This window comes from Cetorhinus maximus, chromosome 12 (assembly GCF_964194155.1).
Source record: "Cetorhinus maximus chromosome 12, sCetMax3.hap1.1, whole genome shotgun sequence".
In the NCBI taxonomy this organism is placed as follows: domain Eukaryota; kingdom Metazoa; phylum Chordata; class Chondrichthyes; order Lamniformes; family Cetorhinidae; genus Cetorhinus; species Cetorhinus maximus.
Window position 1 is genome coordinate 44,523,741 of NC_135890.1, and position 27,950 is coordinate 44,551,690.

General features: G+C 39.2%; 1 protein-coding gene across 3 annotated transcripts in view; it reads left to right on the forward strand.

The window, feature by feature from the left end:
- kif21a (kinesin family member 21A) overlaps window positions 1-27,950 on the forward strand; it is a 133,371-nt gene that overhangs the window by 43,513 nt on the left and 61,908 nt on the right. For all 3 annotated transcript variants that reach the window (XM_078553524.1, XM_078553526.1, XM_078553525.1), the window contains exons 8-16: window positions 3,456-3,651; window positions 6,289-6,478; window positions 7,899-7,962; window positions 8,403-8,600; window positions 11,785-11,869; window positions 11,952-12,066; window positions 14,565-14,753; window positions 15,027-15,226; window positions 20,712-20,819. In XM_078553524.1, coding sequence (XP_078409650.1) covers window positions 3,456-3,651; window positions 6,289-6,478; window positions 7,899-7,962; window positions 8,403-8,600; window positions 11,785-11,869; window positions 11,952-12,066; window positions 14,565-14,753; window positions 15,027-15,226; window positions 20,712-20,819 — 1,345 coding nt within the window. The remainder of the gene's footprint in view (window positions 1-3,455; window positions 3,652-6,288; window positions 6,479-7,898; window positions 7,963-8,402; window positions 8,601-11,784; window positions 11,870-11,951; window positions 12,067-14,564; window positions 14,754-15,026; window positions 15,227-20,711; window positions 20,820-27,950) is intronic.

Below are 27,950 nucleotides of genomic sequence, written 5' to 3' on the forward strand. Positions count from 1 at the left end.
GTCATGCCTGGCCTGCAAGCACTAACCATATAACTGTTGGCAGACTACGGATGTTAATCTGTGATGCTGACACAACCAAAGCAGAAGCATGAAAACTCTAACTATAATTAATTAATTGCTGTTTATTCGTGCAAATACTTGGACAGTCTCACATTGTGGCTTTCTGCTTATTAAGAAGTGGTTGTAAAACTGAGTTGTTCAAGTCCTATCCAGGAAAGGGAGATCATTTTTATCCAATCAAACCCAGGTATTGGAGGCGACAGGATAATTCTGCAACCCTCTGCACTGTTCTTGCTCCACTACATGCATTTCTAATTAGTGAAACCTGCCTATTGATTGGTATTTTTCAGCAAACCAAATTGTTGCAAGTTTTTTGCTAGACACAAAAAGGAAAAATTAAATTTTGAAAAGAAATTGTAACTTTGAAAGGAACACGCTTTTCCTGGCCTTGAATTGGTTTCCAGGTGGGTAAGCAGTGTGGGTTCACTGTTGAGCATGTAGTTTCCTTTGGTGGAATAAGGAATGACCGACCAGCTAGTCATATGGCATAGTTGTATGGCATACTATTGATTTTCATCTGAATAGAATTCAGCTTGACATTGTTTTAGAAGCTCTTGGTTGAGTCGTGTGAACGTTCTCCCTTTTCTTGAGATATCAAACTCAGTGATTAAGATCTAAGCAGTATACATGTTTCACTGGGATTGTCAGAAGGCATTTCATGAAAGTCAGAATGAGAGGTCTTTTAATTTGTGAATTTATAGAGTACAGTACTGAGAACTGTAAAAGTGATTACGGTTAGAGCATCTGTGGAACAGAGTTAAGTGTCAGTGCCAAATAAGTGCAAAGGTGTGGTGTAGGCTAGTATAAATGGGTTGTAAAACATAGACATAGAAACTAGGAGCAGGAGTAGGCCATTCGGCCCTTCGAGCCTGCTCTGCCATTCATTATGATCATGGCTGATCATCCAACTCAATAGCCTGCTCCCGCTTTCTCCCCATGCCCTTTGTTCCCTTTCGCCCCAAGAGCTATATCTAACTCCTTGAAAACATACAATGTTTTGGCCTCAACTGCTTTCTGTGGTAACGAGTTCCACAGGCTCACCACTCTCTGAGTGAAGAAATTTCTCCTCCTCTCAGTCCTAAATGGTATCCTCAGACTGTGACCCCTGGTTCTGGACTCCCCCACCATCGGGAACATCCTTCCTGCATCTACCCTGTCTAGTCCTGTTAGAATTTTATAGATTTCTATGAGATCCCCCCCTCATTCTTATGAACTCCAGCAAATATAATCCTAATTGACTCAATCTCTCCTCATATGTCAGTCCCGCCATCCCAGGAATCAGTCGGGTAAACCTTTGCTGCACTCCCTCTGTAGCAAGTACATCCTTCCTCAGATAAGGAGATCAAAACTGCACACAATATTCCAGGTGTAGTCTCATCAAGGCCCTGTACAATTGCAGCAAGACACCCCTGTTCCTGTACTCGAATCCTCTGGCCATGAAGGCCAACATACCATTTGCCCTCTTTACCGCCTGCTGCACCTGCATGCTTACCTTCAGCGACTGGTGTACAAGGACACCCTGGACTCATTGCACATTCCCCTCTCTCAATTTATAGCCATTCAGATAATAATCTGCCTTCCTGTTTTTGTTACCAAAATGGATAACCTCACATTTATCCACATTACACTGCATCTGCCATGCATTTGCCCACTTGTCCAAAAATAAGGCTAATTTTTCAGCTCAGAAAAATTAGCAATGTCTAGAGAAACGTCACCTAATTAAATTGCAAAGAAATACAAGTCCTACAGTGTAAACCAAAGCAAACATTTTGATGATTGTACTTGGTGGTGAACCAGGATATACATCAGTGCAGGGCACATAGCACTGTGATAATGGAGATGTGACATATAATGTGGAAAATCTCAAAATTGGATCCTTTTTTGTCAGTTATACATATAGACACTTTAGACACAATCTCAGATAAATTAATTGAATGTAACCATCAGGTATGCAGAAGGGCAGTATCAAGTTAGCAAGTAGGAATTCGGATCTCTCTCTTGGAGTGGTGAGTATAACCATTCCTCGTGTTTTTTTACAGCATTTGTTAGGATACTTATCAACAATGAAGGCCAACAAAATTATAAACTCCCATTACAAAAGCAAAATAAGCAAGGATGTGTCTTAAATATGTCTGCATGTGTATTGAAAATAAATAGAGCTAATTTTGAGACCTACATTGTGTGTCACATCTCCTATTAAGAAGTCAGTTGGCAAAATATTGCAGTCATTGGAAGTCTGAAATAAACAGAGAAAATGATGGAAATACTCAGGCCTGGCAGTATCTATGGAGAGAGAAACGATTAACGTTTCAGGTTGGTGACCTTTCACCAGAACTAGCTAAGCCTCCTATTGTTCCTAGGTGGTGTTAATATTGACCTCCTTTTCCCAAACTGTCGACTGCTAAAGCTAGAAATCAAAATAGACTAGAACTTTTCCTGGGTCAGTAATTCTCCAATGTTGTGATTTACTTGAATTATGCTATAAAACAAATTATCATATCAAATTAGAGCTAGCAGGTTTAAAAATTCCCTATCTTCCAATAATAGCACCTTTGGAAAAATTCAAAATGCCACACAGACTTTATGCACAATGTTTGAGGTGAGGCACATCACAATTATCAACCTCACCTTGTCTTGCTAAATGTTAAAATTTCTATCTGTGTAAAGAGGGTAAGAGCAAAAATAGAAATGCAGAATTAAATCACCAGGCAAACTAACTGTCTGAGGTATAAAACACTGGATTGCATATACATCTGCTAAATCAACAAATAAGAATAGTGGATGTCTGGGACACCCTATTCAACATAGGATTGGGTATTAAAAATGGACAGTAATGCAGGAATGAATTCATTTGAGCTGCCCTGTTGGCAGTTGGGAAAATTGTTAATTTTCTTTCTATTTAAATAACTTGGGAAAAGCACATTGCTTCTTGTAAGCAAGAAACTCAGTTGGCTTCCTCATTTTTAAACTTTATTTTGTTTGCTATAGGAAAGTGCCTCAGTTTAGTGCCTCTCTTGACAGTTTGGCTGTAGTCAGGATTTGGTTCATTATGCAAGTTTTGTCAAACGATCATTTCCAATTTTACAGTTGTGTAGCCTTCCCAAACCGATGTCTTAACATTTTGCGATGCAATGTACTAGTAGATAAGTGCATAACTGTTGTGAAGTTAAAAATAAATTTGAGATGGAATCACTTCAATTTTTTGATCAACTGACCATGAGTATGACGGAATAAAAAAGTATAACGGAGTCTTGAAATATCATGCTTAGATTTATATAGCTTTCAATTTGTCACATTGTTTCATTGATAATTGGGTGACTGAACTGATGGTTTAGGTATTTTTAAATGTCACTGCTGATGTGGTTCTATAATAAGCCTCTAGTTTTTCTTTACAGCCAAACAGTTATGATAGCTTGCGTCAGCCCATCAGATCGTGATTTTATGGAAACTTTGAACACACTGAAATATGCAAACCGTGCACGGAACATCAAAAATAAAGTGATGGTCAACCAGGACAGAGCAAGTCAGCAAATCAATGTGCTCCGTGGTGAAATAGCACGTCTACAGATGGAACTTACAGAATACAAAACGGTGAGCTAATTTAGAAATTGTAAGGAAATCTACCAATTTTTTGGTATTTCCAATCTGCGCAACAATGGAGATGACCTTGCCTCAGCCAGTGTTCTGAGGAAGCCATGTAAGAAGATAAATCTCTAAGATATTGCGATGCTGGAGCCATCCCATCACATGATATATTGATCCTGCACAAACCAGGAACTTCACGCATGCATTGTTGTGTGTCTTTCCCTACATAAAATATCCTTGCACTTGCAAGCTATTTCATGAAGCACTTTAATCCCTTTTTTAAAAAGTTATTCTTTGGGATGTGTGGTACAAGCTAAGAAGGCGTTTATTGCGTATTCCAAGTTGCCCTTGAGAAGATGTCGGTGTGCCTTACACAAGGACACACAAATTAGGAGCAGGAGTAGGCCATTTAGCCCCTCGAGCCTGCTCTGCCATTCAATAAGATCATGGCTGACCTGACTGTGGTCTCAACTCCACCTTCCTGTTTGCCCCCCATAACCCTTGACTCCCTTGTTGATCAAAAACCTATCTAACTCGGCCTTCAATATATTCAATGGCCCAACCTCCACTGCTCCCTTAGGAAGAGAATTCCATCGACTAGCAACCCTCTGAGAGAGAAAAATTCTCCTCATCTAATTCTTAAATGTGAGACCCCTAATTTTTATACAGTGTCTCCTAGTTCTAGACTCCCCCACAAGAGGAAACATACTCTTAGCATCTATCCTGTCAAGTACCCTCAGGATTTTTTTTTATTCATTCAGGGGATGTGGGCATCGCTGGCTGGGCCAGCATTTATTGCCCATCACTAGTTGCCCTTGAGAAGTTGGTGGTGAGCTGTCTTCTTGAACTGCTGCAGTCCATGTGGTTAGGTACACCCACAGTGCAGTTAGGAAGGGCGTTCCAGGATTTTGACCCAGCGACAGTGAAGGAAAGGCGATATATTTCCAAGTCAGGATGGTGAGTGACTTGGAGGGGAAATTCCAGGTGGTGGTGTTCACATTTATCTGCTGCCCTTGTCCTTCTAGATGGTAGTGGTTGTGGGTTTGGAAGGTGCTGTCTAAGGTGCCTTGGTGAATTCCTGCAGTGCATCTTGAAGATGGCACACACTGCTGCTACTGTGCGTCAGTGGTGGAGGGAGTGAATGTTTGTGGATGTGGTGCCAATTAAGTGAGCTGCTTTGCCCTGGACAGTGTCAAGCTTCTTGAGTGGTGAACATGTTTCAAAATGATTACTTCTCATTCCTCTAAATTTCAAAGGCTATGGGCCCAACCTGCTCAACCTTTCCTCATAAGATAACCTCTTCTTGATCATCTGCAATGAAGCTGCTCCCACAATGCTATTAGATAGTGAGCTCCATGATTGTGATCCAGTAAAGAGGAAGGAACAGTGATATGCCTATGTCAGAATGGTGTGTGACTTGGAGGGGAGCTTGGAGGCAATTGTACCAAATCATCTCATTCTCAGCAGTGGAGGTCATGGGTTTAGGAGGTGCTACTGAAGAAGCCGTGGTGATGTTGAAGTGCATGCTGTCGATAATACACAGATCTACCATGGCACTCCGTGGTGAAGAGCGTGGATATTTAAATTGATTAACAAAATGCTGGCTGAGTGACTATTTTGTCTCAGATGGTGTTGAACTCTGTGTTACTGCTGCACTCATCCAGACAAGTGGAGTGTATTTCTTCACACAGCTGTGGAGAGGCTTTGGAGAAATTTTGAAGTTCTTTTTTCTTTTCTAGCAGCTTGACACAACTGAATGGCTTGTTAGGCCATTTCAGAAGCCAGTTAAGAGTCAGCCACGTTAGCGAAGGACAGGCATCATACATTTTCCAGGGCGTGTAAGGGTAGCAGATTTCCTTAAGGACATTAATAATCTATTTGGATTCTTACAGCAGTCTGCCAGCTTCATGGTCAATTCCGATTGGCACCAGCTTTCTATTTATTTCTAGATTTTTAAAAACTGAATTTAGATTCTCAGGCTACACTCAGGGTTTAAATTTATATTCCCTGAATTACTAGCCCAGTAATATAACCAATACATTACTGTGTCCATGTAGATTGGTGCATGGAATTCACTACAGCTTCAACCAGACGTTAGAGGGTTTTCTGTATAGTATCAAAAGACTTAATTTGAAAATCAAACTTGGATAATTAACTTCTATATTTGCAAAGACTGCCTGATCAGAATTCCTGTGCTTGTGCAACTAAGGGAGATAACTAAGCTAGTTCTTTAACCAAGAGTTTCCTGCTCCTACACTTCCACCGCATACTCTTGTTCTCTCATGCTTGTTATTCCTTCCTCAAACTGACTAAATCTTCCAGGTTGAATGTAGCTCTGCTGGCGTTTGTACCAGCAGGAGTGTTGAGATGTTGGCTTGCTCCCAATTACCTGGCATTATGGTAGGTTCTCAAAGAGGAAGGTATCTGAACTGTTGGCAAATGGAACTTTCGTAACGATATTCTGTAATTCTGACCTTTTGAGGTGAAGAAACATTGTATGTTGACAGAGTTAACTGATATTGGCATGGGTGGGAGAGTTGATTTTCAGACTAAATTGGAACAGAGACAAGAAGACAGAAGAAATCTGATATGAGTTTGGTTAAGTTTGACAAATCAGTTGAGAAAATCATTGAATTTTTTTAGGGTAAGAGAATAATAGGAGACGATGGTGTGGAGAGTATCAATGATATGTTCCATGAAAATACTATGCTACAAACTGAAAACAATAATCTGCGGATGAGGATAAAAGCAATGCAAGAGACCTTGGAATCACTGAGGGCAAGAATAACACAGCTGCTCAGTGATCAAGTCAACCAAGTTCTTGCCAAATCAGGTAATCTTTTAATTTTAAGTTTCAAAATTATGAAGTATGTTTCTGTTTATTTCTCTTTTAAATGGTCTTTTAATATGATTTTGATGCTGAAAGTCATGTTAAATAATCAGAATTAATAGTTATTTCTGCATATTCACTGGTGCAACAGCAAAGCGTACCTTTCCCTTGCACATGTTCTGAAAGTGTTTAGTACACTGCTAAAGTGACCAAACTGGTAACTCAATGAAGCAAGCTTGAATAGTTGACTTCAAACTGTAATACATTGTGAAACTCCTGTTTAAAATATGTTCCCATTATGCATTTTTCTGTATATGATTATATAAATGAAGTTATTGTACATGGGAAGGAATGGAATGAAAAATGGGCTCTTCCAGAATTCCACCATTTAGAGGGAAAGCCAGGAAATTGCTGGGATGGCTGTGGGCTGATCTACAGCTATGCCCACTCCCATGTTATTGGAGCTTGGCTGTGGAGTTTTTGGACTTACTGTGGATATTCCACCCATTACGACTTTTGATATGCTCAACATAACCTATACCTGCTGAGATAGAACGTAGTTTTTGTTGCAGTCTTAGTAAAACTTCCAGAATAGGTCATCCTAGCTTGCACTGAGATTGATTAGCTGTTTGGGAACTCCAGAGTAGGAACACTTTCATTAGATGCCCTTCTTGCATTGCAGCAGCTGCATTGTAGCATCATGAAGTCACTCTGACACCCCAGCCCTCAATCTAAGTGGATGTCACTGTTGTGTCCTAACAGATGTGATTTTGAAAGAGGCTCAGCAGCCTTCATTTTGGATTACCATGGTTCTATCCTGGTGCACTTGCACTATTGCAAGAGGGCCCATCGGAATTTCAGCTATCTGCCATTGTGCAAATCTGGCAAGGGTAGCTAAATTTGGGGACAATTTTGACCTTTGGTAGCATTGTGGAATAGTACTGGGATTTGGCAGGGTTGGGGTGGAGATTTTGGAATTTGACCATTCTATACTGAAGCTTTTGTAATTTGGTAGCATGGATCCTTTGATCTGGCCTCACTGGAGGGAAACCTGAGCTAAGGTAGAGCTGTGGAAGGTAAACATGAGGTATTTTGCAATTCAGGGTTGAATGCAATATTTGGCTCACTCGTGGATTCCTGTTGACGGTCAACACTGGTCAGGGTTGGTGGTTGGGGACGGGGAAGGACAGATAATGGATCTGATTACAGGAAAGGAATTTCATGATTAGTGGCAGTGGATTGTCATATTCTAAGGGATCACTGAACATAAATTTTCTGTTTTATGATTTTGTTCCAAAATCATGCAATTCCTCACCCCGCCCTCCCTTTCTCACCCCACCTCTCCCCCCTGAAATCATGAGAGGATACATTTGTGCCTTTTTAAACTAGCTAAAGTAATTGTTCTATTCTAATTAAATTACAGGAGAAGGTAATGAAGAAATTAGTGCAATGATTCAGAAATACATCCAAGAAGTTGAAGATCTCCGGTAACTTTGGCTTTATTTAAGTCAGAATAAATATAATTTTATGTTGAATCTCACTATTTATTTTAAATAAAGCAAACGATATGCAACAATAACATTATTGCAGATGTCAAAAGGATATTTGATAATTCTGTAAGATCCTGTCAGAATGAGAGACATTAAGCTGCAGCCATCCAACAGACTATATACAATGGATTCTATATAATTTTATTTAATCTTGGCTAAATAATCGAAGGAAGAAACATCCAAATAAATGCATGATATTTCTTCCTCTCTCCAAAAATAATGTTGTAATCTTAATTATGCAGCACTAATTGCATTCCATGTCGCCACCATGATTTGAGCAGGACTATAGTTGTGTTCTGTGGGGTATTTCGTATCTTTTTATATGTTTACCTAAGACCCAGAATTGCATTCTTAGCCTGATATTCTTTTTCCTTTAGATCAAAATTATTTGAGAGTGAAGCAATGAATGAAAACCTTCGGCGTAATCTGTCAAGGGCTTCGGCAAGACCCCTATACTTGAATGGCACTTTTTCTGGTTCAGTTCTTGGTTCAGAGAAAGGAGCAATGGAAGTTTTGGAAATGGCTAAAAAGGACTTGGAAAAACTTAAGAAAAAAGAAAAGAAAAAGAAGAAAAGGTAAGTGTGAATTTTGAGTAGATCTTATGCATTAAGTATCTTGATTTTAAACTGCTATGATTCAGTATTTTGTATGGGGTGTAAAGCTTAATACTTAAATAGCAATTCTTTTTCTAATATATGAAGTTTGTTCAGGGAAATTTAGTTGAAGTAGATCGTGTGCATAGGTTGGTCTCAATATAAAGTTGTTCATAATGTTATGAAAATTTAAGTATTTGATTAAAGTCATAAATATAAAGTTTGGATTTTGTAAGCAATGGTGGAACAGAGACATTTGGTTTTATTCCACAAAATTCTTTATTGGTTAGCTTAAGTCTTTGTGCTCATCCTACTGGAAACACTCATGATTTTCCCCCTTTGGTTGATGTGTGACTCAGTCTTAGTCTTATTCTGTACACAATCTTCTCTCTTGACTGGGTCCCCATACTACGCAGCTAAATGGAAATATGAGCAACCTGTGTACAGGCCTCTGGTGACACCACTGTCTAATCGAATAGGCAACAATACTTTGGTCTTCATCTATTGTATATTCAACAAATTTTGACTTAATATGCTTCTTTACAAGTATAATTTCTGATAACTGCCAAACTTATTTACATTTTCTTTTGCAAGCTCAATGGGATTTGTAATGGCGTACCACCCCTCCACGCAAGATATCAACTAGCTTAGCTCTGGAAAAACATGATGAAATGAAAAAACATTATGTAAAATGGTGTTGGCCTCTGATTCAGGTCAAGAGCTGCAGTTAGTACTGCAACACAAAAAAAGTTGGTTTTCATCTAATCTACCAACTGTTGATGCCATTTCTCCATGACCACCACTCTGCTTCCCCCAGGCTAGTCGGTTCTAATTTTATCCTTTTCATGTTTCACTTCGAAACCATGGTGATTACAGCTATAATGTTATTAGTGGGATGATATGCACGTTTATGGGAAGTGCCTGCTCGCATCAAGCTACCGATACAAAAATTGCAAGATCATTTTTAACCATTCCTCAAGCTCCTTTAGCTTTGAATAGAGATAAATAAGCAGTACACGGTAATGAAAAGCCTGTGTCAACATCAAGCAAATGAGAAAGTATCACTGCTGGCTGAAGAATTATTTTTTTAAATTTACAAATTAAAGGAATCTGGAACTCACTGCCTGAAAAGGTGGTAGAGGCAGACACACTCATAACATTTAAGAAATATTTGGATGTGTACTTGCAATGCCACGGCATACAAGGCAATGGGCCTAGTGCTGGAAAATGGGATTAGAATAGTTAGGTACTTGTTTGACCGGCGCAGACTCGATGGGCTGAAGGGTCTTTTTCTGTGCTGTAGACCCCTGTGACTCTATGATTGTTTCCTGCTTTTGACTATTCATTGTATCAATTAAACTTCCAATATATAAGGAATTCCTGACTAACTTATGTATGAGGTGATAGAATACTTTTAGTTAAGCTTTGACCAAATATATAATACCTAAACTGATTCTTCATATTTATATGCATGATATTAAACCATTTAATGAACTATCTTTATTTGTGACAGCTAAATTTTTAATTTGTTATAATGTTGAGACAAGTTACAAGTTACTTTATAGTAAGTGATATTTTAAATTATATTCCAATCAATTCCAAAGTTTATGAAGTGTTTTTATTTTGTCACTTTGCCAACAGTGATACCTTCTTGTTCGCCGGATGTTGACATAGGCTTTTCACTACTGTGTACTGCTTATTTATCTCTAGCTTGATGCAAACAAGTACTGCCCATAAACTTACAAATCGTCCCACTAATAACTTTACAGCTACAATCACCATGATTTTGAACTAAAACATCAGCAGGATAGAATTAGAACCCCTTAACCTGGGAGAAGTGGGGTGGTGATCATGGAGAAAAAGTATTAACGTTTGGTAGATTAGATGAAAACCAACTTTTTGTGTTGCAGTACTAACTGCAGCTCTTTACCTGAATCGGAGGCCAACACCATTTTATGTCATGTTTTTTTCATTTCATCATGTTTGTCCATAGTTAAGCTAGTTGATATCTTGCATGGAGGAGTCATGTGTCATTACAAATTCAATTGTGATCAGTTTTCTGCTCACTGCTGTTTATTGCCCAAGGCTAGGTTTCTGGCTCCATGTTCTAAAAGCATGTGCCTCACCCTTTAATGGCATCCCGGAAATTAAACTTTCAGGACTTAAGGTTGAACCAGCTGACCACGGCCTTTCATTCACTGAGACCTGCGACCTACTATCCAGCCATGGCCTGCCCCATGATACAACCTGTATCTAAGGCCAAAAAGCCCCAGTATAAAGAGTCAGTGATGTCTAAAGGGCTTCTGTGCATGTTTATCTTCTCTGGTTTCCTTAAACCTGGAAAAGTGCAGTGGGGTTGCTGCAGTTAATGAAGCTATGGGAAAGAATGTATGAAATATAATCAATGCTGAGGTAGAATACACATCACAAAAGGAGGCTGAGAGTCTGCATAAAGGCACCAATATGTTCATACCTAGCATACCATATATGTACATTTCTGTTCAAGATCTAGAAGTAGGAAGAAACACAAACCATATAGGTTTAACTACTTCAGACTGACAGTGACTAACTTGCGAAGCAGACTGTCCAGGATTACAGCCACAACAGGTTGTGTTGAAATTGTTTCAAAAAGAATTGAATAGACCTGAGGTGGTGGGCTGTTGAGGCAGATTATTTTTTTTTGGATCTGTCCAGACAGACTGCAGGTTCATTCCCAGTCTTGAACTTTCTTATGTTCAAAAATCTTGTTTCAGATGTGGGGACCTGTAATCCTATAGTCAAAATTTTAGGTTGTGTATTCATATTAACTGAATATTTTTCAGTCTTATTGCCAAGATTTTGTGTTGAGAAAACAATTACATCATTGTAGAAAATTTAATAACTCACTTTTTAGGCTTTGATGCAATTCCACTCCTGCAAAAATTATTGAAAATATCTCATATAGTATAACCTCGAACATTTTCTATAGAAGTGTTTGAATATACTGCAGTTATTTTTCATGTGTTTTGTTTATTTTCCTGATCAGGAGGAAGAGAGAACATTCATGCAATTTTCATCAGTTTAATTCCCATTTGGAAAAATGTAAACATTTTGTTATTGAGACTGACATGATACAATTTCAACTATGGAAATGTAATTATTTTATAATATATTATGTTTTGCATAGTGTAATTAAAGAGGAGAATCTTGATGAAGGGGAAAAGGTAGAAGAGAAAAGCACTGAGGAAAAAGAAAAGAATGACTTGGAAGAGGTAAGTCAAGGTGTAAATAACTAAAATGATTTGATCGTGACAATTAATTGAAGTGTAAATAACTGAAAATTTACTTTTACAGGAGGAGGACCAAGAATGCAGTGATCATGAAGAAGGTGATGAAGAAGATGCTGAAGAGGATGATTTAGAAATAAGTGAAAGTTCAGATGACTCTGACTCTGAGTTAGATGAAGAAGGTAATTGCTTTTAAACGGAGTTCAGTCAGACCTTGGTGTGGGTTAGTCATGATTGGGCTTCTGTTAATCCATGTTGTTGATCCTTAGACTTGCCTTTTGTTATGACACAGCAATTGGTAAAGGCTGAGTTGTTTAAATCCCAGAGGGAAACTTGAACAACTGTTAAAATTATATTTTCAATCGGTATATTTGAGATGCAGCTCTGAATTCAGGAATAAGACCACCAAGTCTCATGAGGCTTTTTATATAAAACTAAATTAAACATTCATTAACTCAACAACAAATTAAGCAAATACAAATATCTACACATTACTACCAGAATAACTTTTAAATAAATCCCCAAATTAATCGCTCCCAGGTAAATCTTCATCAAGGCAACAATAACCCATTGACTTTAAACAGACACGCAGGCAAAGCACATTTTGCCTTACAAATTCAAAATGAGGTTCCTTTCAATTTGTTTCCTTTGCAGACACAGTTGTAGGCTTACAGACTGGTTATATCTTAAATGCGTCTGACCTATACACACACACTTCTTTGTTTTATACCTAGCTTTTCCTTTGAATATAAATTTTCCATTGTTTTGCTAGGTTTTTAAAATAACTTTACCTCTCCTAACAATAATCCTTTCAGTCCACCAATTTTATTAGTAATATAAACACATTTTTTGGCATCTCCCACTGAGGTGCAAGATTTTACCCATTCTTTTGAATGGTTTATTCAACAGATGCAAATTTACACTTTACCTTCTCCTCCTTACATTTATCTAATTAACATCTCAAACTTCTATACATCAAAGCACCCAGACTCGCTGGCTTTAATCCAATTAAGCCACACATAGACACAGCCCCTACTACAATTCCAATTTAACAACATCCAATAACATTATAGACATTAATATCTGTTCATGACACTTTTAAAAACATCAAGTTAAAATAATATTTTTAGGCAGTTTAAACACTTCATACAATAAAAGGATAAATCCTTAATTTTCTTGCTCTTGAGTTTACTTATTTGCCGTTTTCAATTTTTTAAATACCTAATGTCCTTCACTTGCCGTCATTCTTCATTGAGCCTCCTTGCAGTCAAAGAAGTCACTCCATTCAAGGGTGAAAATCATCTTGGGCCACTTTGTAAAATAAAGCATGATTGCATTAAGATAATCTACCTCTCCTGATAATTGTACTACATCATTGTCCCACTGAGGCAGAGCTACTGTCTCTTTAGTCGATGCTTGCAGATGCAAACTATTTTCTCCAACAACAGTGGTGGCGGGGAAAGGGGGTAATAATTGTGTGTGTTGCTTTAAATTGATAGTATGTGCTTTTACCTTGAGCAGCCTTGAGAGGGATTCATTTTGTGCACTTTGAGATCTTGGTTTGGTTTCAGCTCTGGCATCAATCCTAATTGCCTCAAAACTGATTCCACTTCAGTGTTTTTGGGTGCAGATCAATGTCATTTTCTGGCATCAGGAGTTACTTGAATTGCCCCAATTCCATCCCCACTTATCTCCTGTCCAAATGTTCTGTGTGCTTTCAATTGAAGCACGAGTTCCAGCTTCCTTTAAGAATGTTGGTATACTGAATTCTCCCATCAAACCACAGCCATTTGAATCAAAAACCTAATTGTTAAAGATTGGTACAGGCAGCTGATATTTGCCTTCCAGTAGAGTCGTAGAGATCTATAAGTGCACGTGCACAGACCTTTTTAAAGCAGAAATGTAGGTGGGTAAAAGCATAAAGGTTCTGGGTATTTTTATGTAGAAGCCTTGCATGCAAAATCCATGCATTGATGAATCAGACAATATATTGTTATGGTAAAATTGGAGTCTTTTGTACATTTTTGAGGCATCCCATTGTCAAAAGATGTTAGGCGTCATGGAAAATATACAAATTAGATTTATTAAGAATATATTAGAGTTGAGAGGAATTAATTATAATAAATTTGAATAGCAAGGATTATATTCACTGTGGTAGAGAACTTTAAGGCTGGATCTAATGGAAGTGTAAAGTTTTGAAATGCTTTAAGAGAATTGAAAAGTGAATTGCTCCCACTATTGAACTTGTCATAAGGAGGTATACATTTAGGATCAGTATCATAGATGCAAATAGGAAGATCAGGAGTAAGTTTATCATGCAAAAAGTTACCTGAGAATCCAAAAATAATTCCGCAACAACTATTAAAGCTGAAATAAATAAACCCTATATTTATAGAGCTACGCAATTGGAGATTTTAAATATTAAAGGATATGATGAATAGGCATTGTATTGATGGCTCTGATTCACAGTTGTCAATCAAGTTGCTTTAGACATGTGGGCTGAAGTGCTTTAAGTACTGTAGTGTTTGATTCTGTGATGGTTTATCAGTGCTGCTAGGTGCAAGTTTTGGCAATGTTCCTTTCCATCAGGAAATACATATTAAAACAATACTAAGCTCGTGAAAAAATAACTGAAAATTTCTGCCTTTTTATGCATCTAATTGTACATTTTTCTTAAAAGCCAATTTCCAGGCAGATCTGGCTAACATAACCTGTGAAATAGCAATTAAACAGAAACTAATAGATGAACTTGAAAATAGCCAGCGACGGCTTCAGACACTCAAACAGCAATATGAAGAAAAGTTAATGATGCTGCAAAATAAAATTCGGGACACCCAGCTGGAAAGAGACCGTGTTCTACAAAATCTAGGTATGATTATGATGCTGTTGGTAATTCTGAATATGTTTAGAAAGTTTTAAAAAATATTTTTATCTTTTCAATAATGGCATTTTTCCTAATTGTAGAAACTTTTTCATTCTGTTTGTTGCCTTTATTTTAAGCAATAAAAGTCTTGGTTATGTCAATTTAAAAATAATAAGTTCCACAAAATTGTATAGCCATAAAAACAGCAAAATAAACTATCCTTCACGTAAAGCTTTTGTCTTTTGAATTTTGTTAAATTCAAAAATGTGGCTATTCTAGGTTCAATGGAATCTTTTTCTGAAGAAAAAGCAAATAAAATTAAATCAGAATATGAAAAGAAACTTCAAGTCATGAATAAAGAATTGCAGAAATTACATGCTGCCCGAAAGGAACATGCCCGATTGATTAAAAATCAAGCACAATATGAGAAACAGTTGAGAAAGCTACAGCAGGAAGTGGGAGAAATGAAGAAAACAAAGGTACAAATTGTGTCTTACTAACAACAAACATGAAATAAGTGACAGCGCAGATTTTATTTGTCAGCGTGGTATCTTGAAAAGAGAACTTGCAGGAAGAGCTAGTTACTACCTTGGGTGGTAAAGCGCATCCTTCATCAGACCAAAAATAGAGTAACACTGACAACCCTGGAAAAGCCAACGCCAAGATTATTTTTCCCCACTGAACTAAAAAGGAGGGTATTGATTTAAAGGAAAGGGATATAATCAGGGGTAAAATTTTAAGCATAGAAGCATGCATGTTTGCTATTTCTTATGTCCTGAATTTTGAATATTGATACCAGTTAGTGAATGCTCAAATGTCGCAAACTACCACTCTTTACATCTTGATAGGCTATATTATTAATAAATACTCATGTTGTAGTTATTTTGTGGATAACGTCAGGATATTGGATAAAATTTTGTTTGGGTGAGTCTGCATTTGAAATTGTCTTTATCTCACTAGCTCAAGAATAAGCTGGAACCCATGCAATTGAACATGGAAAAGGCACAGGCACAAAGTGCCCTCGATGACTACATCTGCAGGAAGCGTCACCAGCTGCAGAAACTTGAGCTCCGGTTTACGGAACTCGAGTGGCGGCTGGAGTCACTGTGGTGTATCCGCAAGACTGAAGATTACGTGGATAGAATGTTTGGAGGGGTGGCCATGCCCCAGCCAAGAAATACTCAGGCAGACAGGGAATGCCAGAATATCTAAGAGAAATAGGCAGGCAGTGCAGGAATCCCCTGAGGCTATCTCGCTCTCTAACTGCTTTTCCATTTTGGGTACTGGTGAGCAAGATGGTTCCTCAGAGGAATGTAGCTAGAGCCAAGATCGTGGCACCATGGGTGGCTCAGACGCACAGGGGGGCAGGACGAAGAGTGTAAGTGCTATAGTGGTAGGGGTTTCCATAGTTAGGGGAGCAGCCAGGCATTTCTGCAGCTGTAGATGTGACTTCAGAGTGGTCTGTTGTGTCCCTGGTGCCAGGATCAAGGATGTCACAGCACGGCACACACAAGGACATTCTTTTGGGAGAGCATGAACAGCCAGAGGTTGTGATCCACAATGGGACCAATGACATAGGTACAAAAAGAAATGAGGTCCTGAAAGCAAATTTTGGAGAGTTAGGAATGGAATTAAAACGCAGGACCTCAAGAGCAATAATCTCCGGTTTACTCCCAGTGCCACATGATAGTGAGTGTAAGAATAGGAAGATTGAGCAGTTCAACATGTGGCTGGAGAAATGGAGTAGGAAGGAGGGCTTTAGATTTCTGAGGCTTGGTACCGGTCCTGTACAAGAAGAACGGGTTACACCTTAACAGGACTGGGACTAATGTTTTTGCAGGGAGGTTTGCTAGTGCTTTCGGGGTGGGTTTAAACTAGATTGGCAGGGGGATGCGAACCATAGGGGAAATTCAGAGTGGAGAGGAGAAAAACTGGCAGTGAGAAGTAGGAAAGTATTAACTGATAAGGAGAATATATCAGAGTAGTATCAAGGTAAATAGGATACTTGGAGAGCTGTTTGATAGAGTTAGAGTAGGCACTAGTGAGTCATTAGGTGGGGTCAGAGTAAAGGGGAAAGTTAAAAGCCTAAATCAGGATTAATGTATGCGAATATACAGAGTGTGGTTAATAAGATTGGTGAACTATAGGCACAGGTTGACAAATGGAATTATGATAATATTGCTATAACAGAGACCTGGCTAAAAGAAGGGCAGGACTGGGTGTTAAATATTTCTGGGCACAAGGTGTTTAGCAGAGACAGGAAAGGAAAAAAAAGATGGTGGAGGGTGGTAGTGGCAGTTTTGATTAAAGATGGCATTATAGTACTGGAGAGAGGATGTTCCAGAGGGGTCAAAGAAGGGATCTGTCTGGCTACTAGAGGTGAGGAGTGAAAAAGCTGCAGTAACATTGATCTGTGTAGTACATAGCCTACTAACTAGTGAAAGGGACGTAGAGAAACAAATTTGCAAAGAATTAGAGAGGTGCAAGAATTATAGAGTAATTATGGGGGACTTCAATTATCCAAATATAGACTGGGATGAGAATAGTGCAAAGGAACAAGAGAGGTGCAAGTTCCAGGAATGTGTTCAAAATAATTTTTGGCAGCAGTATGTTTTCAGTCCAACGAGAGGTCAGGTACTGTTGGACCTGGTTCTGGGGAATGAGTTGGCCCAAGTGGATCAGGTACAGTGGGAGAGCATTTAGGAGACAGTGACCATTGTATCATAAGGTTTAAGTTGGCCATCGAAAAGGACAAGGAAAAATCCAGAGCAGGGATAATTAATTGGGAGAACGCCAACTTCAATGGGATGAGAATGCACCTGAGTCGAGTAAGTTGGAATCAAAAGCAGAAAATGCTGGAAAAGCTCAGCAGATCTAACAGCATCTGTGGAGAGAGAAACAGAGTTAACGTTTCAAGTCCGTGTGACTCTTCAGAGCTCTGAAGAAGAGTCATACAGACTCGAAACGTTAACTCTGTTTCTCTCTCCACAGATGCTGTTCGACCGCTGAGCTTTTCCAGCATTTTCAGCTTTTGTTTCAGATTTCCAGCATCCGCAGTATTTTACTTTTATTAAGTTGGAATCAAATGTTGGCCGAAAAGACGGAGGCTGAGCAATGGGCCACCTTCAAAGAAAAAGTATTACAGACAATGTCAAGATATATTCCCTTGAAGGGGATAGGTAAGACAAACAAATCAAGAGCGCCCTGGATGACAAGAGAGAGAGATGAAGATGAGAAGGAAGAAGTGTGCGTATGACAGATGTCAGATAGAAAATACAATGGAGAATCAGGCTGTCAATAGGAGGACCCAAGGAGAAGTGAAATAACTAAAAAGAAAAGCGAGGAGAGAGCTTGAAAAGAGACTGACAGCTAACATAAAAGGGAATCCCAAGGTCTTCTATAAGCATATAAATAATAAAAGACAGGTAAAAGAGAGTCGGGTCAACATTTGATTCCAACTTAATAAAATAAAAGCAAAATACTGCGGATGCTGCAAATCTGAAATAAAAATGGAAAATGCTGGAGAAACTCGGCAGGTCTAACAGCATCTATGGAGAGAAAGACAGAGTTAAAGTTTCGAGTCCGTATGATTGCAGAAGCTCTAAAGAAGAGTCATACGGACTCGAAACGTTAACTATGTCTTTCTCTCCACAGATGCTGTTGGACCTGCTGAGTTTCTCCAGCATTTTCTGTAAAAAAAAAAGGGGACTTGCACATGGAGGCAGGAGAAACAGTGGAGGTTTTAAACGAGTACTTTGCATCTGTCTTTACAAAGAAAGAAGATACTATCCAGGCCGAGATGAGAGAGGAGGTAACTGGTACAGTCAAAGAATTTACAATTGGGAAGGAGGAGGTGTTAGGCTGTCTTTGTTCAAAATAGATAAGGCACCAGGACCGGATGAGATGCAACGAAGGGTATTGAGGGAAGTGAGAGTGGAAATTGCAGAGGCACTAGTGACAATTTTCTAGTCTTCTTGGACACAGAGGTGGTGAAACAGGACTGGAGAATTGTGAATGTTACGTCCATGTTCAAAAATGGGTGCAAGGATAAAGCCAGCAACTACAGACCCAGTCAGTTTGACCTCAGTGGTAGGGAAACTTTTGGAAACTATAGTTCAGGACAAAATCAATGGTCATTTAGACAATTGCAGGATAATTGAGGAAAGCCAGCATGATTCATTAAGGGAAAGTCATGTTTAACTAACTTGCTGGAGTTTTTTGAGGAAGATTTAACAGAGAAGGTTGATGAGGGCAATGGCATTGATGTGGTGCATGTGGATTTTCAAAAGGCATTTGATACAGTGCCACACAACAGACTTGTAAGCAAAATTCTAGCTCAAGGAATAAAAGGGAAAGTAAGCACTTGGATAAGAAATTGGCTGAGAGACCGGAAATAAAGAGTAGTTATAAATGGTTGTTTTTCAGACTGGTGGAAGGTTTGTACTGGAGTGCCCCATGGGTCAGTGTTGGGACCCTTGCTCTTCCTCATATATATTAATGATGTAGACTGTGATGTTCAGGGCATGATTTCAAAATTTGCAGATGATACGACGTTTGGAAACATTGTCAACTGTAATGAAGATAGTCTTGAACTTCAATAGGACATAGACATGTTGGTGGATTGTGCCGACAAGTGGCAGATGGAGCTCAATGTAGAGAAGTGTGAGGTGATTCATTTTGGCGGAAAGAATATGGAGAGAGTATAAAGTAAAAGGAGAAACTCTAAAGGAGGTGCAGGGACAGAGGGATCTCGGTGTATATGTACGTAAGTCATTGAAGATGATAAGGCATGTTGAGACAGCAGTTAATAAAGCATGTTGTATGTTAGGCTTTATTAATAGGGGCATTGAGTACAAGAGTAAGGAGGTCATGTTGTACTTGTATGAGGCACTAGTTAGGCCTAATCTGGAGTACTGCATCCAGTTCTGGGCGCCATACTTGAGGAAGGATGTGAAGGCATTGGAGAGAGTACAGAGGAGATTCACAAGAATGATTCCAGGAATAAAGCTAAGAAGCTGTAGCTATGAGGATAAACTAGATAGTTTGGGATTGCTTTTGAGAAAAGAAGACTGAGAGGAAAGTTGACGAGAGGTATTCAAGATCCTGAGGGGTATGGGTAGGGTAAATAGTGAGAAACTGTTCCCACTCGAGAGCATCAAGAACTAGAGGGCACAGATTCAAAATAATTGGCAAAAGGAGCAAAAGTGATGTGAGGAAACATTTTTTCACCCAGAGGATGGTTGAGTCTGGAACGAACTTCCTGAGAAGGTGGTGGAGGCAGGTTTGATCAAGGTATTCAAAAGGGAATTGGGTTGTTACCTGAAAAGAATGAATGTGCAAGGTTACAGGAATAAGGCAAAGGAGCGGGACTAGGTAGAATTCCCTTTGAGAGCTAGTGCAGATTCGATGGGTGGAATGGCCGCCTCCTACACTGCAAAGGTTCTGTGATTCTGAATTTTGGAGCTGGCTGGCAGAATTTCAAAGAGCATTTGAAGAGAGAACTTTTCTTCCACCTCTGTCTTTTGTTTCCTGTGGAAAGTGCCTGGTCTCTTGAGTGGATTGCTTGATAGGCATGTCTAATTTGTCAGATTTTTGATGTGTGCGATCTTGGAGGAGATGAACCCGTGTTCTCATGTGTTTTTTCGGGTCACCAACAAAATAAGCTACTTTTACGACCCTGTTTTAATATCACTGCATAGTGTGTGTAGTTCAAGCTACCTTTTTTCAATGTTTGTTGTTGTCTCATACTTTATGTATTGAGAGAAGTATTGCCCTTGCAGAATAATATGGCTTCCTCAACTGCTGGGAACAATTGCTTTTCAAAAATGTCTTACTTGAATGCAATTAAAACTGTAGACCTTTTGCCACTTTGGTTAATCACATTTGTGAAGAGTAACATAGGAAAAGTGATGAGGGTAAATGTGATTTTAAAAATTACATAATGTGCACCTGTTGGTTCTGAAGGTCCGTTTAATGAAACAAATGAAGGAGGAACAAGAACGAGCTCGCATGACAGAATCTAGGAGAAACCGGGAAATTGCTCAACTGAAGAAAGAGCAACGCAAGCAAGAAGTAAGTATTGAGGTGTTCCAAAATGCTAATGCATTAATAGTACTGTTGGCATTGAACAAAGATGGAGTTGTGAAGATATTTTCCAATTATTAAAGACATGGGAGTAAATCTTTGAACTTTCACTTTGATATTATATCTCTTTCATATTTGAGTATTGCTAATAAAAAGAGACATCCTGTCAAAGTATTTTGTCTTGCACTCGTCGGGACAAATGCAAGATTGCCAAACGGAGCAACAATTTATACTGCATGAGAAAAAGGTGCTGACAGGTTGGTAAGTCGACTCTGGTCGAGGTGTTGCCATAGGGCATGCACCAGGGAACTATCATTCCCCCACGCTTCTGTTTAATTCAAAAAAAGTTGCAGTGCCTAGATATGTTCCCTTTGCCTGCAGAGGACAGGTTCCTGTATATGAATATATGTAGCTTCTAGCAAGCATAACCGAGCCACAATGCAAGCCTGGATGATCTTAAACTGGTTGTTAGGGTAATTCTTAGGGTAATTCTTAACACACTTGGGACTGTTCAGCAAGTGCTGTACAAGTGGTATCACATCTAATGTTAGACATTATGTTCTGAGTTTTCAAGCATGGGCTGGTTCGTGCTCAAAATATATAACAGTTGAAGTGACGCTTTTTATCATTAATTAATTGATTAACTAAATACAACCCCAGTTCGATGACACTAACATTGCTGATAGATCGCCTATGGCGTTGCTCATGGTAAATCAAAAGTTCCATTGTTACAAAAACTGGTGATCATCTGTACTTAATTTGGAGGGCCATCTGTTACCAAGTATTGACTTTTTGGGTTTTGCCATTATTTAATTTGATGTATAAAGTGCAACTTTACTCTTAGCTTCTGTCTCAATTTTATGTAAACAGGACATTTATACAAGAATTTTAATCCATATATAGTGGAGAAATCTGTGGTGTTGTTCTTAATAAGTTAATGGATATGTTCTGCTTGGCTGTTTCCACATCACAGCTTCTTGCCTTTTCTGTCTGTCTTCTGCTTATTTCTTACCGTATAGCTTTATGTCCCTTTCTCTTCTAGCTTTTTATCTTCATCCTTTTTGCTATGCACTACATTCTTCTGCTTCTCCATTTTCTCCTTTTTAAGGGAGCGTGTGGTGCAGTAGGGGATGCAGTATTTTGTGATGCTGCTACTGCCATTGCCGATTGGAGAGCAATATGATTTGAAACAGCAGGAGGGAGGTAAAACGGCTGAGAGAGAATGATCCTTGTGGTGATAGCTGGTAAGGGAACACTGGGTATGAATAATTTGGGCAGTGTCTCAGGTGAGCAGGTGGCTGGTGTCATTTGGACAAGTGAAGGGATCCTGGGTATTGTTCCTATTTTTCGGTGGCACATGTGAGATGTCTGTAGGAGAGAGATGTAGGGATGTGTGGTATGAGGTAGAGGGAGAAGGTAATGGCAAGGATTGAAAAGCTGTTGGTGCCCTGGTTTGATGATGGTAAGAAAAATGATGAAAAGGAAAGAAGTGAGAAGGAATGGATGCATGGGACATGAGGAGGAACAAGGAACAATTTCATTCAAGAGCAGTCATGGAAGCCCCTGATGTAATTACCCCTGAATTTCAAAAGCCAATGGAGACCAGGAACCGGCTTTTGAACTGTAGCTTGGGCCAGAGAACATGAGAGTGACCCTGACATTGGCCATACTGAGGCTATAGACAAGAGTCGAAGTGGGAGCTAATTAAGTTGTGAGTAGACCAAGGAATGGTGTTGAAGGCTTACCTGAAACCTAGGAGCAGGTAAAGGAACTATTCATAAGTCAAGAAACAGAGCTAGGAGGTAGGAACCTTGAAGGGTCACAGTGCAACTAATCATGAGAGGCCTGCAACAATGCTGACAAATGGACATTGGAATTCCCATTCTAAATGCTTAGATATACAATTTTAATTATACATTGCAAATTAAATGCTGACAACGTGTTGCCAAAAAAAGCTTCTGACCAGAAAGTAAGGTGTGTAAATAGGAAATGTACATCTGTTGCAAGATTTTTATGATGCTATTAGATACCTTATGGTATTGCTCATTGTTAGCCTGAGATCTGTCGTTCTCTCACGATAAGGGTGTTCACAGCATGTTCTCTAAAATAGGCAAACAATACCCTCCATTGTCTTAAATTGATGTGGAGCTGAGTATAAATAAGTGTCAACTACTTAATCTGGTACTTCTGCTAATGGCTCTAATCAAGATCCTAGATAATATAAAAGCAAAAAACTGCAGATGCTGGAAATCCAAAACAAAAATAAAAATACCTGGAAAAACTCAGCAGGTCTGGCATCTGTTCTTCTCCACAGATGCTGCCAGACCTGCTGAGTTTTTCCAGGTATTTTTATTTTTATCCTAGATAATATGTCTGTTACAAGGAGTTAACTAACCCTCATGGAATTAATGTAACACTATAGCCTCTCGGCAAAATAAATTAATCTAAAATTCTTTCTGGTGAATAGGCAAAGATCTCAAAGCATTACAGTGCCTCTGACAGCTATTGAAGAATGTAAGCACTCTAATTAATATCAACAGAACACAATAAATTAAGTGACATGCAATTTCCCTCTAAGCTGTGCTGTCATATAGCAACCCAAAAGCCCCTACATACAAGTCAGCACCTTTAAATTACTGTTTAGAGGGGCCCTACACTTGAATCACTTACGCACCCTCTTAAAAAAAAATATAGAGGCAGAATTGATGTTGTGGCTCTTTAGTTCACTTCAAAATTCAGCTTTATAATGAGGAAAGGTATATGTCCTCGCTCAGCTTAATGCACTCTAGATTTTACAGAGCACTAAACAAAAGTTGCAATTGGTGTGTTTAATGATGATAGCTGTGTTATCTCACTTTTTTTTCTCAAAACACTCAACATAACTTTGACTAAAGCTTTTAAAAATTGACCATTTTAACTGTTAAAATAACTTTGACTAACAAATGGCTGTAACTTCTGAAGAAAAATATTATAGTAAAATCTTTATTATCTGGCATGCGTGGGGAATGGGTGGTGCCGGTTAATCCGAAATGCCGGTTAGGGGAGAGTTCCATTTACCAATGGAATACAGCGCCATGCTTGTCACAAGGACTAATATGCAAGTACTCAGGAAATAAAGAAGTGTTCTTTTTACTTGTAACTTTCAACAATACATTAAAATGTAAACTAAAGTATAAAATAATACAGTATACAGGTGCGGGTTCCAGGTAACTCCGTAATTCCGGTTGGTAAAGTGCTGATTCGTATTACGGGAGCACCATAAATTCTCGTTAGTAGAGAATTTTGGTTGGTAGAGATGCTGGACAGCACACAGTTTACTGTATAACCATTGGGCTGGCTAAATTCTTCAGAATTGGGTTTATTGCATCCAGATAACATCTATTTGTTTCTGCATTTTATGTATCAGCATGATGCTCATGCCCGGACTTCCCACTTTGCTTTCAGTTAACGATATCATTACTCTGGGTAAAAGCATCAAGTCCAGCCCACGTCCTTCAATGTAGGGATTGAAGTGCAGAAATTTTAGGAAGAAAATGTAATTGTGCCATAAATATGTAATTGAAAAAATTAAGAGCACATTTTTAATAAATATTTCAGTTAAGTGCAAAGGATAAAGGTGCAGTTTGTTAGTATTTTGACATGAGAAAAGATAATATAGCACCACCTAGTGGCATTACTTGCATGGTTAATTAACTTGTATGTAAATGCCTTGGTGTTTCAATTAGAAATGCTTATTTTACAATGTAAAATTATGACAAGGTGTTTTTGGGCAGGAAGTCATGTCACATCAAAATTTAATCAATTGCATGATATCCAGATAAATTATCAGAGATGTATTTCAGGATATTGATTTAACTGCAGTTTCTGTAGACACACCTGTGTTTGGCATCCATATTTTGCATGCTATGAATGGGAATAGCATGACACAGTCCGTTCACTGTGATATTTCAGACAAAGTTTCACAGGCTGCCCATATCCGTTCCAGTCCGAAAAGCAGGAAAGACCTAACTAACTCACTTGTATTGAATGATTGCTAGCGATTGAATCCATGTACGGCAATTACAGTCAATAATGTATACTTTTTTAATATGTTTGAAAGATAAGCAGTTGTCTGCAATCTTTGAGTTCTCAGTCCTCTAACTGAGTCTTTGGATATGTAACATGAGCTTCCTCTACTCTATGTAATTCCATCTCATAACTATGGCATGGAAAACAGTTGACATGAGAATCATAAATTCATGAAAGAAGATCTTCTATTAAAGTCATTTCTTTGCGTATCCAAGGCAGAATACAACTCAGAAAACCTTAGTAGCATTTTATATTAGGTTGACAATTACATTGATAGATTTTGACTTTGAGATTGGAGAGCAAACATCAGACTTGACCATTGTGAGCTTTGGTTATTTTTGACTTGCATGTCAGACAGTTTGACACTAATACTGTGACATCATATTTCAAAGCCATGAGGCAACATCAGTTGCAAATGTGACATAACACTGTAGGGAATTGACGAGCTAGATACTCCAGCTAAAATTAATATACCTATTGAGATTGTTTGTGCATTGCTTGCTACCCAGCAGAGCTCCATTTTTAAAAAATATATTTATCCATTCATGGGATGTAGACATCATTGGCTAGGCCAACATTTATTGTTCTTGAGGAGGTGGTGGTGAGCTGCCTGCTTGAACAAGAACTTATTGGCTGCAAGAGCAGGTCAGAGGCCAGGAATTCTGTGGCGAGTAACTCATTTCCTGACTCCCCAAAGCCTGTCCACTGTCTGCAAGGCACAGGTCAGGAAAGTGATGGAATGCTCTCCACTTGCTTGGATAAGTGCAGCTTCAACGACACTCAAGAAGCTTGACACCATCCAGGATAAAGCAGCCCACTTGATTGGCACCCCACCCACAATCTTGAACATGCACTACCTCCACCACCAATGCACAGTGGCAGTACTGTGTACCATCAGCAAGATGCACTGTAGTGCAACTTCCCAAGGCTCCTTCAACAGCACGTGCCAAACCCGCAACCTCTGCCACATGGACTTCGACAGTTCAAGAAGGTGGCTCAACATCACCTTCCCAAGGGCAATTAGGGATGGGCAATAAATGCTGGCCTAGCCAGCTGCTCCCACAACCCGTGAACACATTTTTTAAAAATCAACTACAGTTTGCCTGATACAGGTACTCCAACAGTGTTGTCAGATAGGGATTTCAACCCAGCAACTAGGAAGGAAAGAGCTGTCACTTGGAGGGAACCTTGCAGATGGTGGTATTCCTACGTACTTCCTGCCCTTGTCCTTCTGAGATACAGTGATTGTGGGTTTGCGAGGTGTTGTCGAAGAAGCCTAGGTAAACTGCAGCGGAGCATCTTGTAGATGGTACACACTGCAGTGTTACGCTTGTGGTGGAAGGAGTGAACACTTAAGATGATAGGTAGCTAATCAAGTGAGCTGCTTTGTCTTAATGACATTGCACTTCTTGAGTGTCGTTGGAGCTGCAAACATCCAGGCAACAGGACACACTCCTGACTTGAGCCTTGCAGGTGGTAGCAAGGCTTTTGAGAATCGAGAGATGAGTCACACTACAGAATTTGTAGCCTCTGTCCTCCTCTTGTAGCCAAAACATTTATTTGGCTGGACCAGCTAAGTTTCTGGTTAATGGTGACTTTCTAGGATGATGTTGGTTGAGAACTTAACAATGGTAATGCTATTGAATATCAAGGGGGAAGTACTTAGACACTTTTGTGGAGTTGGTCATTGCCTGGATCTTGTGTGGCATGAATGGTACTTGTCACTTATCACCTTAAGCCTGGATATTGTCTAGGTCCTGCTGTATCTGGGCACAAACTGCTTCATTATCTAAGCATTTGTGAATGGAAGTGTCCCCACTCCTGACCTTCAATGGAGTGCAGGTAATTGATGAAACAGTGAAGATGGGTGGGCCTAGGACATTACCCTGAAGGTCGCTGGCGGTGAGGCTCTTGGGCTAAGATGATTGGCTTCCAACAATCACAACAATTTTCCTTCGTGCTGTGTATGACCTCAGCTGTTGGAGAACTTTCCAACTGATTCCCATTGATTTCAATTTTATTCGGGCTCTTTGATGATGCACTCAGTCAGATGCTGCCTTGATGTCAAGGGCAGTAATTCTCACATTACCTCTTGAATTCAGCTCTTTTGTCCATGTTTGGAACAGACTGTAATGGGTTCTGGAGCCGAGTGGTCTGGTGGAACCCTGACTGAGCATCGGTGAGCTGGTTATTGGTAAGTACTACTTGATAGCAGTGTCAACCGGCACTTTGTCATCACTTTGTTGATGACTGAGAGTAGGTTGATGGAGTGGTAATGGGCTAGATTGGATTTATCCTGCTTCTGGTAGGTAGAATGTACTTGGCCAATTTCCCACATTGTCGGATTGATGCCAGTGTTGCACTGGAATAGCTTGCCTAGAGGTGCAGCTAGTTCTGGAGCACAAGTCTTCAGTATTACAACCAGGATATTTTTGAGACAAACAGTCTTGGCTGAGCACAGCAATGGACACAGAAATTTCTCAATCGTGGACAGTGAATCATTGATTGAAGATTGGCATTTGTGATGAAGGAGGCTGAGATGGATCATCCACTCTGCACTACTGGCTGAAGATGATTGTGAAAGATTCAGCCTTCTTTTTTGCACTGACATGCTTGGCTCTGCCATCATTGTTTCATGATTGGATGTGACAGGACTGTGAAGGTTACATTAGATTGGAAAATAGCAAATGTAGCTTTATTCAAAAAGTGAGGAAGACAAAGCTGGGAACTACAGGCCAGTTAGCTTAACATCTGTCGCAGGAAAGACATTAGAAGCTATTGTTAAAGACATTATAGCAGGGCCCTTTGAAAAGCTCGAGGTAATCGGGCAGAGTCAACATGGTTTTGTGAAGGAGAAATCATGTTTAACTAATTTATTGGAGTCTTTGAGGAAGTAACATGTGCTATGGATAAAGGGGAACCAGTGGATATACTGTACTTAGATCTCCAGAAGACACTTGATAAGGTGCTACATGAAAGGTTATTGCAGAAAATAAAAGCTCATGGTGTAGAGGGTAGCATTTTGGCATGCATAGAAGATTGGCTAGCTAT